Source organism: Rhipicephalus sanguineus, chromosome 3, assembly GCF_013339695.2.
Source record: "Rhipicephalus sanguineus isolate Rsan-2018 chromosome 3, BIME_Rsan_1.4, whole genome shotgun sequence".
Classification (NCBI taxonomy): Eukaryota; Metazoa; Arthropoda; class Arachnida; order Ixodida; family Ixodidae; genus Rhipicephalus; species Rhipicephalus sanguineus.
Genome location: NC_051178.1, coordinates 206,647,035 through 206,671,173, shown reverse-complemented (window position 1 = coordinate 206,671,173; position 24,139 = coordinate 206,647,035). Strand labels below are relative to the sequence as shown.

The 24,139-nt window shown below is 43.8% G+C and overlaps 2 protein-coding genes across 2 annotated transcripts in view; both read left to right on the top strand.

The window, feature by feature from the left end:
* LOC119388161 (calpain-C-like) overlaps positions 1–23,168 on the top strand; it is a 75,228-nt gene extending 52,060 nt beyond the window's left edge. Inside the window, 16 exon segments of the mRNA XM_049413846.1 lie at positions 4,709–4,917; positions 9,231–9,286; positions 10,642–10,733; positions 11,960–12,037; positions 13,072–13,244; positions 13,814–13,932; positions 14,359–14,448; positions 14,991–15,039; positions 15,042–15,108; positions 15,283–15,328; positions 17,582–17,705; positions 18,988–19,046; positions 19,345–19,492; positions 20,208–20,324; positions 21,429–21,487; positions 22,276–23,168. Of these exon segments, the coding sequence (XP_049269803.1) occupies positions 4,709–4,917; positions 9,231–9,286; positions 10,642–10,733; positions 11,960–12,037; positions 13,072–13,244; positions 13,814–13,932; positions 14,359–14,448; positions 14,991–15,039; positions 15,042–15,108; positions 15,283–15,328; positions 17,582–17,705; positions 18,988–19,046; positions 19,345–19,492; positions 20,208–20,324; positions 21,429–21,487; positions 22,276–22,302 (1,513 nt within the window). The 3' untranslated portion in view covers positions 22,303–23,168.
* LOC125757748 (neprilysin-11-like) lies at positions 1,050–3,181 on the top strand. Its single transcript, XM_049413843.1, has one exon. The coding sequence runs from the start codon at positions 1,054–1,056 to the stop codon at positions 3,136–3,138; it is 2,085 nt and encodes a 694-aa protein (XP_049269800.1). The 5' UTR covers positions 1,050–1,053; the 3' UTR covers positions 3,139–3,181.
* Positions 23,169–24,139: the final 971 nt, after the last annotated feature.

Genomic DNA, 24,139 nt, shown 5'->3' with positions numbered 1-24,139 from the left:
CCCCTGCGCACTCTCTTTAGTTTTCTGCTTGTTTTTGAAATAGGAGACAAAGTCATTTCTCTTGTTCCTCAGGGCTTTCATTTCTTTTTCGGGCGAATGCTTGCCATATAAGGACAGGTTGGTTGGTTGTGTTTGTATTAGCGTGCACGCACTGCTTTGCGACGATAATGGTTTTTATGCCAATCAAAAGTATAAGCATATAAGTAGAATAAAAAGAGATAAGTAATACAATTCTCGCCGTAAAACGCATTTTAATAATCCACAGAACGTTCTTGCGTTGGAATTGTTCCAGCAAAGTTTAGTCAATCCTTATGTTGGACACCGCAGCGAGTGCCAAAGGGATATATACCTCTCATGAATGACAAGCCACGTAATTCGTCTCAAGAAAGCGCTGCTACGTGCTGAACGATTGCGGGTGTCTGAAAGCGCCAGTTGGGTTGCTCGTAGGGTTGTGCTATGCAGCTGCGCACTTGACTCTCGTGAAAGTGTCGACTTCTACTTTCGGAGCAGGCTTCGGTATTGTCTCAAACGAGGCAGCCACCTCTGATGATTCTAGACAGATGCCATCTTCAGACGGCTTTGAGTTACTATGTCGAAGCGAATAAGCGTGAAAATAATCGATGCCGGGAAAAACATTATTTCGTGCTGCCCTATAGAGAACAAGAGTAATGCTCAAAGTAACCTCACAAAGACGCTTACGATTGAAAAAGGATGTGTATAATGGAAAAGTAAGAAATTGGTTGTCTTCTTTCTCCTTCATTCTAAATGCTGCACTTTCTCTCAATACGAAAACGGGTTGCTTAAATTTGTGGTGCAAACAGGTGTTTAGCAATGACTAGTCGACGTGTTGCAAAAAGAAAATCATTGTCGCAACAGGTATAAGTTTGTTTTAAAATTTTGCTCTTACATTACTGATTTATCCCCGCTCTGTGTCCACGGTCACTTGGAATCTCAGCTCACGTGCAATCGGAGCCCGCGCAGAACACGAGCGCTGGGTTCCCGACCAGTCCCAGAATTACGGCGTTCCGAAGGCGCACCGGAGCCCCATATGGGATGCCGTCGACCCGGGTTCTGGTTCGTCAGTCTCCCTACCACTACCGCTGCTCATGGTTCCACTGCATATCGTGTCTATGCAGCATCAGCGTCCTCGTCACCATTTTGGTGTTGGCTGCGCAGTCCATTTATGTATACCCGTCGTGCGAGGATCCTTCGTGCTGGGATTTCACGACGAGTCTGTACAGATCGCTCAACTACACTGCGAGTCCGTGCGACAACTTCTACCACTTCGTCTGCGATGGCTGGAAGTCAAGCCACGGTCCCAACGAATTCGTCTTCTCCGAGCTCCAAGCCATGGTGGCGCACGCAGCCGTCAACAGTTTGTTGCGTGTCGGTCATGCGCCTTCGTTGCGCCAGACGGCTGTGCAGAAGGCCGCAGTGATGTTCAAGACTTGCGTTCAAGTGTTCATGAATCGCGTGGACAATACGGAGAGCCTCAAGAGCTTCCTGCGGTCGCTCGATCTGCTCACGCCACGGCCCGAGACGGTTGACGTGCTAGACGTCGTGGTTGGCCTGGCACTCGATTGGAATGTACCCGTCTTCCTTCAGATGTCCGTCGAGCATGACACTACCATGGACGGAATACAGACACTGTACTTCTCTAGGAGTCGCCACCTTATGGGCTGGTTCCTTCGCAGAAGCCGCATGGACGGCTGGGCCTTGTACAACTACGTCGTTGCCTGCTCACAGATAATCGATTATCAGTTCAATGCGGAGGTGCTTATATTCTTCGAAAACTACATCATGTCGTCGCTCGGAGCACTGACCGAAACTGCTCACGTAACGCACACGGTAAAGATCGCTGACATGGAAAATCACACGCCGGGTATCTTGTCCTCCGAATGGCTTGATGTCATCAACAGGCATCTACCTGAAGCTGCTCTTCAGAAGGGTTCGGACACAATCCGCATAACTGACATCTCTTACCTCCGCGTTGTGAGCGAGACCATCCTGGACGACAGGCGCAGGCGTAACGGACACCTTCTACTTTACGTTGCTTGGTTTGTGATTCAGTTCCTCGGACCATTCGCTTCCTTGTCGCTGGTCACGCCGAGCTTCGCGAACGTCAAGGAGGCCAGAAATTACATCTTCTTCCGGTGCTTCGAGGAGCTCAACCTGTTGATGCCGTACGCATTCGGGGCCCCATTCGCCGTGGAGAGCGTTCCAGTCAAGGCTCGTGACGACGTGCTAACCATGGTCCTGGTCGTCAAGAATGCGCTCAAGGATTCTTTCCTCAAAAGCAAGTGGATGGACAACGCGACGCGTAACATCGCCATACTCAAGCTGCACACCATGCGAACCATCGTTGCTTACCCTGACATGGTTGTCAACGCCCTCGATGAGTACTATGCTTACACGCCCGATTCGAGTGCAGTGTTTCTCGAGTCACGCATGCGCGCATGGTACGTGACCATGCGTATCCGGAAGGACAGATTGTGGAAGCCGCGTACGTTTGACTACGACTTCCGGTTGACCGACGTGAACGCCTTCTACCAGCCCTTAACGAACACCATGATTATACCGGCAGGCATCATCAATAGCCCATTTTACAGCGCCAAGTACCCTCTCAGCGTCAACTTCGGCGGCCTGGGTCACGTGATCGCGCACGAGATTGTGCACGGCTTCGACGACGACAGCATCAGGGAACCCAAGGACGGCCTGTCGCGAGACTGGTGGACCATGGACGCTCGCACACAATACGAGCAGCGCGTGCGGTGCCTCAAACGCATGTACTTCCCACTCGGACTGAACTCGTACGACCGCAGCGCCGTCATGTCCGAGGACATCGCAGACTCCGTGGGTCTTGCGCAGGCCCAGAAGGCGTACCGCTCATTGCGCCAGAAGAACAACGCCATCGTCAGCCGCGATGCGCCGCTCATGAGCCGTTTCACCGAAGACCAGGCTTTCTACGTGATGAGTTGCTTCAAGTGGTGCTCGAATCGCAGGGAGGCCGGCCGCGGATATTCGTCGGACGAGTTGAGGTGCAACGTTCCTCTCATGAACATCCCCGATTTTGCCAGGGCGTTCAGCTGCCGCCGAAATGACCCCATGAACCCGGCGCACAAGTGCAAGTTCTGGTGATATTGGATTGTCTGGAAGTGCTCTTTTCTCCTTTTCTTCTCTTTCGCGGCTCCCAGTATAGCGATTTAGTATTTTCTCATTCTAAGGTACACGAATTCAATACACTATAGTATTATTGTCGTGAACGGATACCAACGATATTGGGTACATGTTTTTTGAGCCGCTACACTGGAGCGAAGCCCATGTAGTTTCCCTATGCATTGCGGATTGACTCACGAATAGTGCCAGTGTGAAAACGAGACCGCTGCATTTTGCTAAGCAGCGACAGGACGTATTGCTGTTTTGCAGTCGCATCTACGGACTTGTACCGTTAAGTGTTTTATGCGCTGAGTACCATGCCGAAGTATTCTAGGGATTAAGATGAAATTAAACGATGACAACTCAATCGCCAAGCAAGAACACAGACAGACGTGTAGAAGTGTGCATTTGTACGAGCTGAGCGATACTTGTTGCTCAAGTAGTTAAGAACGCAGTCTGCGCAATGGAAGGTTCCAATGAATTGTGCAACCTTATGAAACGTTGTCGCCATCTGTTCATTTTCTCGCGATGGTGTTGTTCGAGTGCACTTATCGTACGCAGAATACATTATTTCATTAAGTTTCGTGAGTGCTTTAAATACGTGAGCGAATGGTCGAAATTTAATGTTATATGAAATGCAAGGTCACCTATAAAGGGTATAGTGCCAGGTAGTGCACGTCACTTTTTGGTCAAGATGCCAAATGCAAGAAGACCGAAGGTGCCGTACATACTAAATACTAACGGCTGACTTTGTGACAGTCGCATCATTGCACTCGTCCCCTTCCATAATGCGTAGAAGTTTATTAGTGAAAATTCCAGTGGGCGTAATACGACAGCATATATATCGCAACTCATAACAAAAGAAATAAATAGAAAATGCACCAACAATTGCCTACTTGACATACAAATAGGTAAATAGAATTATGAAGCGCTGTCAACGTTGTGGCCGAGTAAATGTGTTCTGTCAAACAAAACGAGTTCATCTCACTGAGTTACCCATGACACTTTTTTATTGCGTTGAGAATAGGACCGTCAGCTCGGAAACATTTCTTACCGAGTCGATGTGAAGCCGTCGGCATCTACACAGCTGAAAATGGAGGCTGGGCGCTGGCGAAGAGCTGTTTGTAAGTAAGCAAATACACAGGTTCAGAAGATTTCTCGTGCATACACCATTGACGTCGATGCATGCACCGCCACTGGTGGCGCTGTTGCTCATTACTTAAGTGTAGAGTTGTTTGAACCCGCTGGTGATTCATCCCCCGAGGTAATGATAACGCCTATCTCTCGAATATGTCGTTACATTAACGCCTTTTTCTTTCACATGTACCTTTCCGCATAAGAAAATAGTAAGTGCATGATCTCGAGGCGCTACGGTACGGGTGGTACGCACTGCAAGACACTCGGGCCATAGCCATCGACGACAGCCTTCAGATGACAATATGGGCACGTGACATATTCTGACCTGCTTGACAGAGCGGCGGCAGGTTTATCGCTGTAACACGTGCCATCACTATTACGACGCCCCTCACGACTTGTTCTTGCGTGCGTGCAGACTGTATGGATCATACGAAGCACTGAAGTACGGCTGCAGTCTGGACGGCTTGGCCGACTTAACGGGCGGCGTGACAGAGACGCTCAACATTCGCGAGGACCCGAGCGGTTGTGCGCGAACGCTGGCAGGCTCACTGCTCGCTCGCACCACACTCGTCACAGCGGTCGTTCAGCAACAGCACACACAGGTGAGTACCGCGAATACATGCCGTGGATCGTTGATGTTAAGTGCCGTAGGATCGCTGGCAAAGTATACGTTTTAACCATGACGCATACCGCCGTTTTACAGTCGCATCTAAGAACTCCGATGTGTGTGTGTGTGTATATATATATATATATATATATATATAATATATATATATATATATATATATATATATATAGATAGAGAGAGAGAGAGAGAGAGAGAGGATGAAACATTTCATTCTCTGACGATTTACTAAGAAACAGATTTACTAAGACTCTGTAGATTAGATTTCTAGTGTCTGGGATAGAAAATAACAAAGGAAACGTAAATGAATTGCGTTATTCAATTCGAAACAAACCATAACAGTGTGTCACGAAGGAATGATAAAATATATACACATCATGCATATTCCATTTCATGCTCTATGATATACATTTTGATAGATTTCTTTGACAATGTACTAAAATCAAGTAAACCTGGGCGGTCTAATAATTGAGGAACCTGGTAGTTTAAATGCTGTCTACCATAAACTGTTCTGGACTTGGGAATTACCCTAGTTTCATTGCGTAGGGAATAGTGACATTTGGATTCCGATGATTTTGCTGTGTACAGTCTGTTAGTTTTTATGTGTTGCAATAGCCTATAACAGTATATCTGGTTAGCTTTCAGTATAGTGTGTTAAGAAACACATTACGCGTTCGTAAATCTTGCAGTATATCCCTGTAGTTTTCGAAGCATCTAAGGACTCCTTTTTGTAACATTGTGAATTGTTGATAGTTTCTTTCTTTTTTTTTTCGGTATGTCGTACCCAAACAAGCAAGCAATATGTAAGTCGAGAATAGAACATGTTTTTAGACCTCAAATGGTATTCAAAAGAAACAAATATCTGATAACATTGAACAGTGGATTTTCAATTGTGAATAGAGAAACGTATTGCAGAATCGCGAAAAAGTATACCAACCAAAAGAACTGAAAGCTCTTGAGTTCTTTTGGTTGGTGTACTTTTTCGTTATTATTCAATATTTTCTTCCCCTGCCAGACGGGTTGGCGTCAAACTTTGAATTTCAGATAGCGGAACCGATGAGAGGGGAAAGAAAAACGATATATCATTTGCACAGAACATCTGCACGTGGTGTACATGTACACATATAGCCAGATTGTTTGTCTGGCTTACCATGCGTATATGAATATTTGTTAAAACCGATGGGTACGTTTCCCCTCAGTTATCAGCTGCCAGGCTTATGCCGCGATGAAACCGCACATGACCCTGCTGCATGCTATAGCTGCATGCAATATACGGGACAAACATAAGCGTAACCTATTACAGCTATACCCTGAGGTATAGCTCTGCTAACACTGGAGCAGCCCGCACAAACAACTGCGATTTCCTATTCCGAGACGGCTTACGCAATGGAATATCATACCCGGTGCACCCTCATGGCCAGTTATTGCTGATTTAGTTGCAAGCAAGTTTCACAATACTGTGACAAAATCTAGGCTGTTCTCTTTATGCCGTATAACTACTAGAGCGGTGTCGACTTCTGAAGTACCGAGACATCTTCGCCAAGTATATATAGATAACACGATATCTGCTGAAATGTCATCATGCAGTATCTATGATGTAACAACCATGGTGACGCCATGCCTGGAAGTACCTTTTTCTCACTTGCGTCTTCTTGAAGGAACACGATGTTAAGCGCAAGTTGCCTCCCGTGATGGTGTTGTGTTGCGGAGCACGTGGTCACGAATTCCAATCCTAGCCGCGGTGACCGCATTCCGATGTAGACGGAACCTAAAACGGTCGTGTGCCGTATTTTGGGTACACGTTTAATAACCCCACATGGTCAAAATCTGTAGTATTCAACCACTAAAACCAACTTTGTAGTTTTAATTTTATAAGCGCACGTAAACATATATATCGGAAACAACGACGCAGCCTCTTGTTTCAATTTTTCTCTATGGTTTCTTTTCCGCCACGGTGACAGCCGCCGCGGTGGTCTAGTGATTATGGTGCTTGACTGCTGACCCAAAGGTCGCGGGATCGAATCCCGGCCATGGCGGCCGCATTTAGTTGGAGGCGAAATGCGTGAGGCCCATGTACTTAGATTGAGGTGCACGTTAAAGAACACCAGCTTTTCCACCAGATTTGGTCAAATTTTCCAGAGCCCTTCACTACGGCGTCCCTCGTAATAAGAGGGTGGTTTTGGGACGCAAAACTCCCACAATTATTATTATTTTTATTATACTCTCAATTTGTGTCAGGAAAACTTTCCTGGTTAGATGGTGAATGCGCAAAACCCACTGGTTCACAAGCCTTAGGGCGCAGCGCCTCACCTTGCGTAACCCTAGGTCAAAATCGATCATGGCAGGATGAAAGGTCTACAAAAGAAAATCGCAATCGGGTCTTACGCGCATCCTTGTTTCACCCGTCAGCGACCGCATTCAGAGCACGCTTCGTTCGAGGCACGAGGAAGCGGCGCATCGCTGGTTGGGCGCAGAGACCATGCATGGTGGAAGGAAGAGGTCCCGGCACGCGAGAGGCGCCTGCCAGCATGGCGGTTTCAGCGCGGCTTCCTTCGCGTTGGCCGGCCCCAGTGCTGCCGTCATCGGGTCGCATGTTTTAATCATGATTCCGCGAACGGAAACAATTGAGGCAGAAGCCTCTGCGGCGTGTAAGCAATATGGGGTTGAGGAAAGTTCGCTGCTATGGCGGTGCGTGGAACGGCGTTGGTTTTTTTTTTTTTTCGTTCTTTTTGATCGTTGCACATGCCCACTGCCTGACGGCTCTTATTACGTGTTCCTCCTCCTGGGTTCTTACAATCATTGCACGTGGCAGCCGCTGGTTACGACTTATTTTTTTTGTGTTTGTTTCAATTTCACTCATTCCAGAACCACTGTTTCCAAGCTAGACGTCTTTGTTTCGTTAGTCAGGTTTAATTTAATGGCGCATAGCAACGATCACTATGACGAGGCAGCCACAAGGTAGTTATGTTGTGTCTGTATTTCAGATACTAAGTCTTGCTATTCGAGACCACGTTCTTGCAGATTATGTGACAGCTAGTTATCCAATTCAAGCTTACATAATGACGGAAGAAGTGAAGAAAAACGCATTTCCATCCTGTGGCACTTTTGAAGCATCGGACACGTGGGGTTTTCTAACCACTCGACTCCTTAAGGATCATTTAATATTCTCCTCAGAAACTTCTTTTAACTTTGATCGCGATTGATTACTCTTTATTACTCTTTATTCAGAGATTCTCCGCTTTGCCCAAGGGCTTGTAAGCAGTGGGTTATTATCACAACACACCTAGTCACGAGACAGTCGATTCCTTTCTGTTATAGTTCGAGCAAAGAAAGAATTGACATAAATGTTCGTTCTAGTCCGGTGTTCTTGAGTTTTAATTTCATGATCGGATTTTTTAAATATATGGAGCGCCAGTTTAAGGTAGGTGTATTTATTAGTCTATATTACCTTCGCACACCAGCGCAATAGCGACCGCGCTCTTAATCAGGTCCCGTTTTAAAGTGCTAGATATAGCCAGGGAAGCGGACATTTTCCGTCTGGTTTCTTGGACATAGCCAGCATTTAACCAGGACCTGATTAACAGTGCATATTTGTGGGAAATGTGCGTAGTGGTGCTCCAATCGAAATACTGTCGCTCTATTAAAACTCAAGTTCCGAACACTATTACATGGTATTCAAGAATCGAGATGCTGAGCCGAGCTGATCATTGCGTTTGTCTATAGCAGAAGCAAAGCTTACAAACACGCAATACTAGTAAACAAGCGTCCCTCATTGCTTAAGAACGCTACTTCGGATAATGCGAACGCACTGAGCTTCACTGCACAGCAAGGAGCCGTCAGCGCTGACCGTATGACATGTGCAGTTGTGTAGTCAGCCATGGCATGGCCACCTCAGCATTTCGATTCATGTAAAAAATGGTTAAATTCTGAGTCCTTTCACTACACATCCTTTCACTATATATATATATATATATATATATATATATATATATATATATATATATATATATATATATATATATATATATATATATATATATATATATATATATATATATATATACCCACGCAACACACGAGGCAACGTGCTACATGAAAGCTAGAATGTTCGCGAACGTCGATTACATATAATTTTTCTTTCCGACGCAGCTGCGTTTGTGGTGTCCTGATCTCTTTCTTGTGTCCGTGTTTGCACGCCCTGTCTCTTTTTAGAATGAATACGTACCAACTAGCTCAGCTCTCTGTTATTCTATGCCACTTGATTTCCCATTCCTATTATTTTTCTTTTTTTCAGTCAAGAACATCACCAGAGAAATGGCGAATGGAATCTGGCTCGGCACAAACTACAGGATACTGTCCTTTCAGAAGGTAAATGGGACACAGCGATGTTGTTTTGCTACCAATACCGCTCTCTAAAAAAAGGTAAAAAAAGAAATGACAACATCTAGACTGCCACTCTAGCAACCCTGACACACACACACACGCACGAACACACACGCACGCGCACGCACACACACACACGTGTGTGTGTGGGGAGGGAGAGAGACAGAGAAGCGTACTGAGATGTGTATTTTTATCTCATCTGCGCAAGTAGTTTCAGGGAGATGTTGACATGGACATGGTTGCAGGACAGTTCTGGTAAGTACGTGTAGGAGGTGTCAGCCCTTCACTCCACGGGTACACGTGCTGCGCCGTGTTCGATGAGATATTGCACGTTGGAAAATTGTCATGCCAAAATTTGAGGAAAAAAGTTATTTAAGTTTAGTGGGCTAGAAATCTTTACAAAGATTACCAAATGTCGCTGAGCTGGTAAATTTCAAGACGCCGTGCATGCGGCTTTGCGACCGTGCCTTGTTTTCCATTTCAACGTTTTTAAGCGAACGAGCAAAGAAGCGAAGTCGAAGTTTTGGAGTACATCATAGTGCAAGAACTTTAGACAGCAACAGAAACTTTAATGGAGAATGCTTGATCGATGTCATTATTCTACTACATTGTAAAAAACGAATACGGGAGTAAAATAGACACGAAACGACAGGATGACGTGCTTTAATATATATATATATATATATATATATATATATATATATATATATATATATATATATATATATATATATATATATATTGACTTTATAAACTGTGTAACTTAATGTTTTAATTTTGTTCTCTGTAGCTTTCTAACTACTGCACTTAGTAAGTTCATCCCTCCGTCGGTCTTGAACCTGTCGCGAAGACGGCGTTTCGTTGCAGTAACAGCATTTCTGTTGTACATAGTTTACTCGCGTTTCACCAGTGACTCGAATTTCACTTCATATCTCTATTTTTTAGCAATTATTTTTCAGCTTACTCGGTGAAGCGGAGGTATATTAAAACGCCTGAGAAGGCCCTTTCCCATTTCGTTAAAAGCAATCAGACGCGACGGCCGGATTTTCGGTGGAGGCGAGAATGCTTGAGACCCATGTACCTAGATTTAGGTGCACGTTAAAGAACCCCAGGTGGTCAGAATTTCCAAAGACCTCCACTACAGCGTCCCTCATAATCATATCGTGGATTTGGGACGATAAAATCCAACAAAAAAAATGCGATTAAAATACACGCACATGCAGTATATCCGCCATTATTGCGCCATGTTGTTTTGCATGTGGTACTGTTTCGTGTTTTAAGCATTTGTTCAGATGCAGGCATCGTTGAGTCATCATGCGTGACGCCATGTTGCTCCCTAGGTGACCACAGCTGGAGGTGAACAGGTGCAGCTCGTGAAGCTGAGGAATCCTTTCGGAGTAGGCGCCGACTACATTGGCAGCTGGTCGTTAGAGTAAGTACATGAACGTCTGGCTGCCGCAGAGATGCACACTGTAACAGTTTTTGTGCTTGACAGATGCAATATATTTAGGCAATTTGCAGATTAATTATCGTATTTTTTGTTCATTATGAACTAACTACCGTGTATCATCCGTCAGTATATGGCCGTCACTGCCATGTCTCCGAGGGAAAACCTCTTTATTTCAATATAGATGTTTTATAGACAAGTTAGTCTTTGTAGAAACACATAGTATTGCATGTGTATGGCGATTTCACATATAATAAAACTTAAAAAATCTTTGCTTTCGCGTTTGCGTATTGGAGACTTACAAAGAATAAAGAAAACTGACAAGCTCGTTAGGGAAACCCTGACTATGTGGTGGCGAGATTAAAATAGTAGCCATAACAACACATCTATATTCTGGAAATAATCGGGAATATATGAGTGGTGAAATAAAGCGCGAAAGAAAAATTAAAGCAAGCATTGGGAGAAATCATTTGTGCACAGTTTAAAAAATGAAGTACATAAGGGCAGTTGCATCTTCGGTCATTTATGCGAGTAAAGATTGACAGTGCGTAATTGTACATAACTTGAAAATCTAGAGAGCGGTTACTAAGCTCACTGATGTCAAATAAATTAATATATCAGGTCTAGCTACAGGCAAAGTAATAGTTTTGCTAGGATTGGAAGGTATACCGAAAACCGAAGTAATTACAAAAATTGACGAATATACTGGGCTCGAAAACTTTTTTGTGCAGTATACATATTGTGTCATTATTTCAAGTAACGTTTACCTACCTAAAGCGAAAATTTTCATGTAACGACAAGTATTGAAAACAATGAAGTACACTTTACAGACAGACAGCACTGGGTAACTTAACAGCGTTTGGCTATTTCTTTAAAAAATGGCAATAAATATGACGTAAACGTTTGTACTGCAGCTGAGAATTCGATGGTTCCGCATTTTATATTCTCACTTCGCGAAAAAACCGACTGCTAGACATAAACCACACTGCTTCATAGAGCAAAATATTAAATGGCAGGACGGAGAAGAACATGGATTTAAAAATTGGAAAATGGTTGGGTGAAGGCACGTGCACGTACCTTCAAGCTAAAGGTCGCATTACGTAAAAAGAAGAAAGTACTGAACTCCAATACACGATAATATCATCAAAGTATATTCAAAAGAAATTTTCTATGAATAATTAATACTACTACTTGGTTTCTGCTGGCACCAGCTCTCTGGAGTGGGACAAGGTTCCGCCGGAGGAGCAAGAAAGGCTCAACTACAAGAGCCCTGCGGAAGGAGAATTCTGGTGAGTACGAACAACTTATTAATAATAATTACTGGGTTTTTACGTGCCAACATGACTATGTGATTATGAGGCACGCCGTCGTGGGGGACTTCGGATTAATTTTGACCACCTGTAGTTCTTTCACGTGCACTAAGTCTAAGTACCCAGCCGTTCCTGCATTTCGCCCCCATTTAAATGCTGTTGCCGTGGCTGGAATCGCACCCGCGTCCTCAAGATTAGAAGCGCAACGTCTTACCTACGAACAACTTAGAAAAACTTCGTTAGCATGTTGGTGAATGTGTAGCCGTCAGATGTTGTGTGCATCAGAATGAGAGAGTTATGTCAGTGATTTCAGGATTGCGAGAGTTGTACATGGCTTTAACTCTATCGTATCATATGGCTTTGAGATGACGCAGCTGCGCCAAATGTTTCCTTCTTTTTCTAGTTTTCACTTCGACCAATATTTCCTGCACTGCGTATTTTTATTTTATCTCTGATTTCGTTCGTTTATTTCCTACAAGCTCTCTTTCTTTCTTCCTCTCTCTCTTCCGCCAATGCATCGTCGATATTAACCGTTCATGCGTGTCCCTATGTTTGTCGCGCGCGTGCCGTAGTGTTTATAGTCGTCTAATAAAGAACCTATTCTTGATTCATACGTGCGTACAGTCGCAACCGCTCAAGCGCTTCAGTCGGGACAACTCAGGCGCACTAAAAATTGCATAATACTGCTTGGTACGCCGACTCGGCACACTTTAGCACGTTTAAAACGACACTCACTTTTCCGGTTTGCTCTTCCAGTTATTCTCTTCACTCGCCAAAATTTTGCCTAAAATTCTACATCGTTAAACTGAACATTGATAAAGGGAAGTCGCTAGCATTGCGTTCCTTTCATGTTCGCGTTTCAGTCGGCGATAATGTAGTTGTGATTCGGGTAAACCACTGAGTCAACTTGTTATCGCTGTTACTTTCTAGTTCGGAAATTTATTGCTCAGCCTGACTCGACACGACACTGCAACTACGAAGTGACGGTTATCGGTTTTGCTTCTCCGCGGCAGGATGTCGTACCAGGACTTCATGAAGACGTTCACCTCTCTCGAAGTGGTGCACCTGGACAGCGAGACTAGTCGCGACGAGCTCAGCCTACGCGACAAGACGCCCTGGCAAATGAAGGTGTGGAAAGGACACTGGCAAAAGGGCGTCACTGCCGGAGGGTGCCGGAATAACACCGGTAAAACTCCATGTTTCCTCACCGACCAACTGCAAGAAATTTTTAGACCGAATTATGAGCTTGGTCTCAGATAGCGTACGTATAGAGAAGCCTACTTGCAAAGTACGAACGAATCGAACGGACTCCATCGTGTCTGCTCTACTCAACCAGAAGCAGCCTAAAACAAACGATGGTAAATAACAAACGAAAATGCACTGTAACCGCCAAAGGTGGCTCTAACTTTTATATTCGCTCTTCGGTTTGCAGCTCTGCTTTGTCTACTGGGACGGGTGTCGAAAGAAGCCACTGAAAAATGCGTGGCGCGCCGAACGCTTAATTTGCTTTGATGTATTTCGCTTCGTGATTGTAGCACCTAAGTACATACGGAGGCTAATCGCTGTTGGTCAAATACAGCTTAGGATTACAAACTAATTAAACTTATTTTTCACTAGCAATTCAGTCTTGTTTAACTGTACCAGCAATTTGTGGATCATGGAGAATACTTATATTTTACGCTGCTACACTGAGGCTTCTTTATCTGTTGACGTTCTGACTATCTACAATAATTAATCAACGCCTTTTTATTCCAGACACCTTTCACATCAATCCTCAGTTCCAGTTGATTCTGTCCGAGTCGGAAGAAGTAGTCATCTCTTTAAGTCAAGATGCAGTCATTGAGCCTAAAGTCATGGGCTTCACTATTTACCAGGTTAGTATACACCATATTTTTGGCTCAGGCGCATTCCCAAACTCATCTTTATTTCTCTTCGCGCCTTGTCTCTTCTCAGTGCGACATAGACGTTCATCAACGTTGAATATGCGAAGCAATGTTGAAAGCGAGACTCCGTCAATTTTTTAGAGTCGGTGCCAATCGTCTTTTTCAGTCTGGCACATGTTAAACACAAACGTATCCTCAATTAATGATAAGTGAACTGATTCAGACGTCACCGTCATTTATGTGGCATTGTTCTGTATATAGGACGCCGTAAACTTCTGTTTCTGCTCTATAGTCTATGATAAAAAAATGAGAAGAAACATACTGGTCAGTGTCTGACAAAAGATCTTGCACTGCAAAAAGTGCGGAAATATTTCGTGCCTCCTTCGAGCACCGTCGTTCTCTTTGTTCACCGTGCAGACACCGAAGCCGCCTAACGAAGCCCTCGACAAAGCCTTCTTCAAGAAGAACAAGTCACTACTCAGTTCCCAGTACAGTAACTGCAAGCAGGTAACGACATTCATTCATTCATTCATTCATTCATTCATTCATTCATTCATTCATTCATTCATTCATTCATTCATTCATTCATTCATTGCCTTGCCTTTTCCACTGCGAATATATGACAACGTCGAAAGTTAAAATTGTGCTGCGGGGTTTGTGCGAGCGACGAATCGGAATTTTTGTTCTTTAAAACACATTTTAAGAACAGTGTCATAATGTCTCAGGCGTTGGCGCTCGCTTTCGGGGTGTTTCTTTGTTCTGGCCCTTTGAAAAATTTCTCTTATATAGCTTTCAGCTGCCTTGAGTGTTTGCGCTCATAAATTAGTTGTTGATTTTCTCATGTGTGCAGAAGATGTACGTATGGCGTCTGTACGTACATATGCGCTCGTGTGTGGTGTATGTGTGACGTATGAAACACATAGGCATGCTCATGTACTACATGTACACGCTGCAGTACGCTAATGGCCTGCATCATTGTCAGCGGTACGAGCAGCGTCGCATGTTATTGACACTTTTACAAGCACCCTGCATCTCCCGTATGCTCGCAGGTGTCTGTCAGGTGTGTCATGGAGCAAGGGGGCTACGTTCTGCTCCCGACCACTTCGAACTGGGCCAAGAAGCTTCTTTCACGCTGCGGGTATTCTCGGGAAAACCGACGAAGCTAAAGTGAGTGAATGCAGCAGAACTTATAGCAGGGTTGCCCATCGGTTTTTGTGGCCAATTTTAGCTTTCCAGAATCTAAACAGGAAAAAGAAAAAAGACGTGTCACTTCGGTTGTTCACTTTAATAAACGCGCTTATTGATTCGCCTATAATTCTTGACTTATTCGCGGTTTCGTAGGCTCATCGACAACCAGCCGAGCACGGTAAAGCCAGCGATAATGAAGGTAAGGAGAACCGTTTTAGCCTTCGTATGTTCGCAATGCACGAAAAGCATTCGAAAAGCGTTTCGTAAAATTTTTGTGACTGGCAGCTTATCTGGATTAAGCGCTCGTATTTCTATGCTACTGGACTTGATACGACCGCTTGGGTATACTCTACACATTGTATAGACAAAAGGCTATCTATGCGATTTGTCCGGGACGTCATTAAGATATGCTGAAGTTCTTAATGAAGGTATCGCTTAGCGACAGTTATCGGGTAAGCTTCGCGTGGTTCCTTTCGTAAAAAAGCCTTTCGACGTATTACCAATTTCAAAGCACGCACGGCTCCGCGGTTATCTTGAAGATTTGGTGGAATTCTGGCGTCTCATGATGAAAAATAATGGAACTATTATTATTATGATTTCGTCTGTCCTCAAGGTCACTGTGACCTGTACTGCAGGGAGCTAGCGACTCACTCATTATTTCCCATTTGCTACTACTTCAGATAATCTGCCTTTTTCAGTGTTATCACGCATGCGCCATTTCCCTAGCTGTAATGTCGGAAAACGTTTTGGTATGGTCCCCGCACGCCGCTCGATCTCGGAGTATTTCGTTCCGGTGATCCGGGATCACCACACAAAGCTTCTTCACCCTACGAAAACTTTTTCAGCGGCAGAGGGCAGCAAAGGGACATGAAAAAGGCGGATTGTCATACGCGTGAAAAACCAAAATCGCAGTGCACAAGTAAAATGTATCATAACGTCGTGGTTTAAAGACTGGCGCACACATAGTATATATTCTGAATGAAATTAGCAGTGTCTCGGAACGGAAGGAAAACCAAAAAGGCGACAAGCGAAAAAAAAAAAACGATATTTTTTTACTGAATGAAATTAGCGTGTCTCGGAACACCAAAAACGACAAGCGAAAAAAAAAACGATATTTTTTTACTGGAACGAAACGTAACCGAAACGTATCTATTATTTCGTTCCGTAGGGAAACCGAAGTATTTTTATCGTTTTTCAGTTTACGGGAAAAACTTGGCGATCGGGAACAACCGAGGTCATGCAACGTGAGCAATGATGCATATATCAGGATACCGTATTAGCGCTTATCTCAGACAGGAATTCCAAAGTAAACGTGTGTTAAATTTTTGCAAAATACGAAAAGAGTGGCAACCAGAGCTATTTATATAGACGACAAGTCGACTTTCGTGCGCCTGTCACACAGGTATACAGTGAAGTTTACTGTAGCACAGGCCAGCGTGGAGAGCGCATTCACAGCGCTGAAGGTTGTTGTATCAGAAGAGCGGTCTCGCACTCAGACAGTACACTCGATGACCGGCTTTCTCCACTCCCTTGACACAAAGCATTCAGTCTGCTCAGAAAATTGGTTTCAGCTCTTGCGGATACTAGCATGTGGAGCACCTTCGGACTAATTAGATTTTATGCACAGACAAATATGTCTATGGTCTTAACAGACAATTGGGCTTCAATAAAGGAGTTTTGAGTCTGCTACGCATTCCTTTTCTTATGTCTTTTTTGATTTCGCTCTCGTTCCTTAAATCTGTGTTTGGTTCACCCGCGTTTGCTCAGTCACACGAAGCACGTATGCACCGACTAGTGCGCGTGGACTGGATGCGTGGTTTTCTTCCGCGCAACCATGAAGTAATATGCCTGAGCACAATGGATTGTTGGATAAGACAAGGGTGCTTGTTCACATCTAGGAAGCCAAGCACGAAATGAGAACGAGAACAAAGGAGAATACTTTACAGCTCTTATCTCGAACAAGAAAATTTAACCTGCCTTCCGTTTTCATCCTCGGTTCCTTAGCTGTGACCATATAAAGGAAGCCTATAGGGAACGCAAGCTCAAGTTTGGGCGCGACGCTCGCGCGGCTGAGCTATGCGTTACTGGGGGCAGACGCTGCCCGCGAAGGCGGTTTGTCGCCGGATTTGCCAGCGGCGGCGGCAAGGACACGTGCGCGCATGCGCTCCTCATTCGGCCCGGTGCACTGCTAGTCAGCAATAGTTACATTGTGACGCACCACAGATGCAATCCGAGAGCTCTGCGCGTGCGCGGAAGCGGGGGCGCCAGTGTTGTGGCCGTGGATGCCCCCAGTTGCGAAAAGAGAAGTGGCGCCGCTCGACGTTGCTTTGGAAGCCTATACATATATGCATGCATAAACTGCGAGCGCACTGCCGCGTTCGCTCCGTTTTAGCTCACGCTGGTAATCGGGCGGAGTTTTTCTGATGCTGCTGTTCCAACGTCAATTGTGCAGGCGCCGCCTTCATTCGACAGCAAGATCAGTTCGTACGAGGCTGTTTTCCTACAAGTTGCGGACGAGCACTCCTCGGTCAACTGCTTCGAATTGCAGGAGTTGCTGGAAGCCTGCCTCCCGAATGGTGAGTACACTCTTTAATCAGTTTGCATTTGCGAAAACCTTTAATGTTGCGCATCAAACAAACTTCTGCGTGTGGTATTGACTCGATATCTAATCGACAATGAATCAATCAATCAATCAATCAATCAATCAATCAATCAATCAATCAATCAATCAATCAATCAATCAATCAATCAATCAATCAATCAATCAATCAATTATTCATAACAAAATAGAATACAGTGCATCATATTTATACAGTTGGGACCCAGAACTGAACAGGAATTGTGGAAGGGGCCCCTACGACAGACAGGGCTCTGTGTTTTCGGAGTTATTTTTCTTTTTGTGAATTTAGGAATTGTGCAGGAAGTACTCGCAGAGTGAGTTAGAAGAATACTGAATGGATGATCATGAAGTTATATGCCTTTAGGAAGTGTATTCCGAAGATTAGATGCAGTATTTATACAGGAAAATATTAACAACACGTAATGGAATGCCGCGCGCAAAGGAAGAAATAAATGTCATAATTGAGCAGGTAGCGCAAAAAACGAAGACACAAGGAGGAAGAGAGACACGAGACGAGCGCTCGTCTCGTGTCTCTCTTCCTCTTTGTGTCTTCGTTTTTTGCTCTACCTGCTCAAGTATGCAATCTGACAAACTCGCCCAGATTTCAGTTCTCGTAAAATAAATGTCAAGAAAGCTCACATAAATTCGGCTCACAACTGACGGCGCAATGTGCAGGTAATATTTACCATTAATCATGCGAACTTCCAGGAATTTCTCTCAGTGATCCGGCATTGTCCATTGGATTAATCATAAGTGCAGCGAGCCTTGTAGACATGGCTCGATGCCATAAAAACCTTTCAGAAAGTCTGCGGATATAAAACATGCGCGAGACATTAAATTACAGGTGAGGATCATTATAGAGTAATTTCGAATATTTTCATTTCTCGCTAACCCAGGTGTAACCACGCTGTGAGGTCCATCCTATTGTACGTAGCAATTTATTTTATGTTAGAGGGAGTCTTGAAATTAAGCTGTTCTCACGCGTTACCGTGCGATGTCAGCTGTAACGTTTCCAAGGATAACGTGGAGGACAGATATCTAGTGGAACAACATAATGCGATATTACTCGTTTTGGTTCAATGTGAAATCCAAGTACTGCGTCTCCAACGGTAAACATGTAAGAGTGAGGAGTATACAGAGCGCACTTTCTCTAACTTTTGTGTTTGTGTTCTATTAGTACCCTTAGGTAAAGCACTTGCTCAATCTTCGCGATATGTCTTTTTTTTTTGTCTTTTCAGACTATGTCAAGAGCTGCGCAACACTGGAAGTTTGCCGGCAAGTCGTCATGGCGCTGGATGTATCCTTTTATTGTTAAGACAGGCCAATTCCGAACTGTTAAAGTTACTTGTATTTAGTGTGGTTTAAAATGTGCAGTGTAAAACGCAAATGTGGATAGAGTAATCGAACCCCCTTTTTTCCTTTTTTAACAAAAATAGGGGCACGCTTCTAATAAAGCAGAAATGGTTCAAAATTTTGTAACGGCTGCAGTGGGTACCGAGTAAGTAATACGGTCTCACTTGGCTGAAGTCACACAGGAATGTTCATGAGCAGCATTCAACCAGATACTCACTTGTCCTTGACGTCGTGCTGGTCAGACAACCGGTCTGGGAAGGCTTCGGTACCAGGAGTATAAGAACTTCATGTGTAGTCTCAAGTACTGGCAGAGCACCTTCAAGAAGCACACGCGTGGCACGGCTGGAATTCTGAGGGCTGAGAAGCTTCGCGACGCCATTGTGGATGTAGGTCAGTAGCTATTTGGCCGCGCCACGTGCATTGTTCTTCTGTCAAGTATCTGCAAAAATGCATCGTAGCGCGCTGATAAGCTTTAGTCTTTCCATGGGACCATATATGTCACCTTTTTCCTAAACTTTACTTTGGCGTCCAAGCAGCGCTTTCTTTCTTTCTTTCTTTCTTTCTTTCTTTCTTTCTTTCTTTCTTTCTTTCTTTCTTTCTTTCTTTCTTTCTTTCTTTCTTTCTTTCTTTCTTTCTTTCTTTCTTTCTTTCTTTCTTTCTTTCTTTCTTTCTTTCTTTCTTTCATCTGTGTCATCGGACCACTTAACGATGCTTTTAACGAAACAGTCCTGTGCTTTCACCTCTCAATAGATTAATTGTCCACTTCCCTAAACTTATAGGTACACATAACCGGACAATTAATTTCTTGAGACTTGCAAGCGCGGGACAGCGTCGTCAAAAGCATCGTTGAGTGGTGATGCTATCTCATTCGAAAAACAGAGGTGACATATAGGATCGCTTAATAATTTACGAATTAGTAATGGCCTGGCACAAATGCTTGGAGGCTCCAACTGCTCTTTATGTGCCCGAAATTTGCATCGTGAAACCTAACCTATAGTTAGGTAGGTTTTTATGTTGTTAGGTTTCACTTTATGGTAAAATACACAATACCTTCCAGAGACAGAAAAGTGCGCGAACCGACAGCTGTGCCATTTCATTTCTGCAGGTTTTCAGCTCAATACGGAGATCCTCTCGATGCTGATGCTGAGGTACATGAGGAAAGACGGCACGCTGAGGTTCGGAGACTTCGTCGCTTGCATCCTTCACCTGTCCGTCGCCTTCGGTACGTGCTTCGTTGTTCCAAGTATCAAACACATAGACAGATACAAACTTATCAGGTTCTTCTGAAGTGTGAACGAGAGACCACCTAAGCTACAGCGTATATAAAATGATATCCTGGCCGGGTGAAATGACTACATCATCTGTAATATTCTTAGGTCTGTCATTTTAAGCCACGTTAGTCCTTAATCTCCTTCGAATGTCAGGCGTGAATGTAGACCATTGCCTATTAGGATGAAAGCGTCGGCTAGTAGTTCTGTTGATATTCATGTGGGAACAGCGCTAATGACCAGGACAAAATAAAGCCAATAGAACTAACTGGTCTTCACTTAGTCTATGTCATCGGTGACTCGTTCTAGCCTGAATAAGTCATAGGAGGGCAATCGGAAAACAGACGAGTTACAAAGCTGGGGTTCGCCGTCGTCATGCGAAAGCATTTGCGCTCAAAACCCGCGCAAACGAATCCACTTATGAACCAAAAGGGGCTGTTTACCTCAAAGAAAGTCTATGTAAGGGCGCGCTTTTATACACTACATGGCTTTTACCTTCTATCCACTTTTGTCAAGGCACAAGCAAATGTACGCTATCACCGGTGTCATCGTTCTTAGTTCCCTGCACCTTTGCATTCACCATCTTGTGAAATAAGTGTCCTTCAGAAAAGAGATTTCAACTAGGCTAAAAAAAAAAAGCCAGCCAAGTCCTCCTCGTGACTCGCAGAGATGCTCGTGAAGCTACAGTGAGATAAATGCTTACGACTAGATATGATTTCTGAACCAAACAAATTGCCCACCGAAAAAGTAATGCGCCCATAACACCAATCCTGTTGACTTCATTCGTGCTTCTCAACCTTGTGTTTCAAAAAAAGTTTGTGGCTTTTGATTGCAAGTGTCGGGTAAGATTAAAATTTCTGCCGTACGACATAGTAGCTGCTGTAACTAGCTTTTCAATAAGTGTTTTCTTGTTCCTTCTCTCTTTTATTCCATTTTTTAATAAAATATTATCAGTTAATACGTGTCCTGCTTTATATAACATTTAATGATAACCTGATATCATTTCAAAATGGTTAGAGCTTATTTCATTATTTATTTTTATTATTTTTCTTTTGTAGCAACGTTTGAGAAGAAAGATCCTCTTCAGAATGGCTTCATCAAGATGACGCTTGCCGAGGTAAGATAGATTGCCGAGTCTAAGCTACAACGATCTAAGTCTGAGCTACAACGACAAGCGTTTAACATTAACCGGAAAAGATAGTAATATATCGTGTTGGTTCATATTTCAAAGGAACTATGGCCGTAAGATGAACGGCGAAAAGTACTAAGACAAAGCTTTCCTATGCTTCCCTGATTATTTACGCTTGTCAGCTTCCGTGCGTGTGAGAACCGAAACTTTTTTCTTTAATTTTTTCTTTAGTCGGCTTGGCGCCCCCGATTTTTGTTCTACCTTTTACATGGTTTCACCTCAACTATGCAGTCATCCGTCGAATCTTAAGCTTCACACTTCACTTTCGATTATGGCCTAGCACTAGCGTAGCCAGGGGAAAGGTGGGAGTGGGAGGGTTTAACCCCCCCTCCCCCCCAGCAAATTTTCAATTTTGCATGTGTGTATATACACGCACACATACAATGGACACACGAACATACATAAAGTATGGTTGAACACCCCCCCCCCTTCCCGAAAAAGAATTTGTGGCTACGCTCATAGGCCAGGCCGCCAATCTGCATGTTCTCAATACAGTTTTGTGCAGTCCGGTCCAGAAAAGAAAGATACAGCCACTTACGTTTTTCAAAACGCAAGAAACTAGTACAACAAACGAGGAATTGTATGAGTAACGCTCGACGTAAAACGTCTTGATCACGTTTAATACTTTCATGCTCGCTTCGTAACTTCAATAAAAAGAAATAAGTGGCCCTTGGGGCTATTTATAAAGCGCTGTCTCTATGTTTTTCTTTGTACAGTGGCTCAAGACGTCTTTGCAGTGCTGAGCAACGTCCGAACAAAATACTTTGGATAGCACCGCTTAAGGCTCAAGAGATCCCAGAGAAGAATGGCCGCCCGATCTGTATACGACTGGCCTTTGCTTTCGACTGTAGGCCGAGTATCCAGGGGCAAAGAACTCTACAGTCCTCCGGGCCTGAATTGTACCTCTGGACTAGAACTTTGGATTACGGAGACCACAGTGCACGACATACCACTATTAGGTCATGTGCCATTGCACGAGGGATGCACTCAAAGTTCTCAAAGTAATACTTCACAGATATGCCGTTGACTTCAAGTGATCAACAGTGGTCCATGAAGGAAGAAGCCTAGATCCAGGCGCGAATCTGCAGGTTTCTCTAAATGAGGAGGGATGGGCGGGTGTCTGCCTTTGAGATGGTGGATTTGATGACGATTTCACAAATACGCTTATGACAAATAATAATAACAACGAATTCATGTCCAAGTGGACGTTCTAACGATACAGTAACAGCTTGGAACAAGGAGTTTGTCGTGTAACGTATACTGGCGCTGTGCAGACGAACTTCAAGGAAGGTACGTGCGTGTGTGTGGGGTGGGGGGTGGGGGGTGATTAAGAGGGGTGTAGTGATATTCAGGACATGTCCTTTGGATCCGTGCATATAGAATCAATGTTTCCGTGAAAAGAACTGCTCAAGGTAAGTTCTCATGTCGAAACATCGGTTCTCTGGACATTTCCTCTTGAATCATTGATATTTTTCTTGAATGATGGAAAGAAGTGTTAATTTCAAGGGCTCGTTTTCTTTGTTATACACAATATTAATGAGAACTAACAGACAATAATGCCAAGGAAAGTATAGGGGATGTTTTTTTTTTTTTTTTTTTTTTTTTTTTTTTTAGTAGTAAATGTAAGGTAATTGTGAAGAAAGAAAAGTGGACGAAAAAGTTATGTTCAGCTTGAAGGTATCAGGTGTAATAAGCTTTTGCCATCGGAGCCCATGTAATTTTCAATATAGCGTCCGATTCGAAACCCTCAGACAGAGTCAGTGGCTTCTCATCAACGTTTGTACCCGGTGAGTGATAAGGTTAGTTATAAGTACAATTAGTAAGTAGAACGGGCTTTCTAAATCGCTGAACTTGAGTGGAGTGTGTCTTTCATGAAAAAAAAAAGATGGTTGATTATGTGTTTCGGGGTGCCTTGCTTGGCACCTGTTAAGCTATGTATATAACTGTTAAGCTTTGAATTGCTACTGTTTTGTTCGTAACCATGTGCAATTCACGAAGTCACAGTCCGCGCAGTATCTACTTATTTTTTTTTTTTCAACTGTGGAATCTCTTCTTGCGGAAACGTTTTGCTGTCCGTGTATTCATATACGCGAGGAATAACTACGTTGATTCGGGTACGATTTTCTTCTTGAATTAGTCTAAGCGGAGGCCAAGAAAATGAAGGCAAGATATATCGCTGTAATACTCTCGCGCTTGCTCAGATTTCTCACAAATTCACTGTACCATCTCGAAGAAATGGCTTGAAATATACATTAATAATATTGTCGGATGCAGGTTGTGTCACTGTGCAAAAAATATCTGAAATACCTTTGAATAACAACGCTACGAGAGCCGAATGAGAGATGTTTAAAGTGCAAGCAAGTGAAGGTCTGCATGTCCCGCACGGCCCGTGAACACAATGATTGAAAATGTGAGAATGGGTTGCGCACATGAAGTTACCAGCTTTCAAAGAGAGGTGAAGAATATTCCCTTCCTTTCAAGGACGTTGTGCATTGAAATGTGCATTGCAGTATGCTCGAACGCTTCCTTCATTGCAGCACCAAAATATTGAAAATAAGCAGTCGGTTGTGCAATTCACTG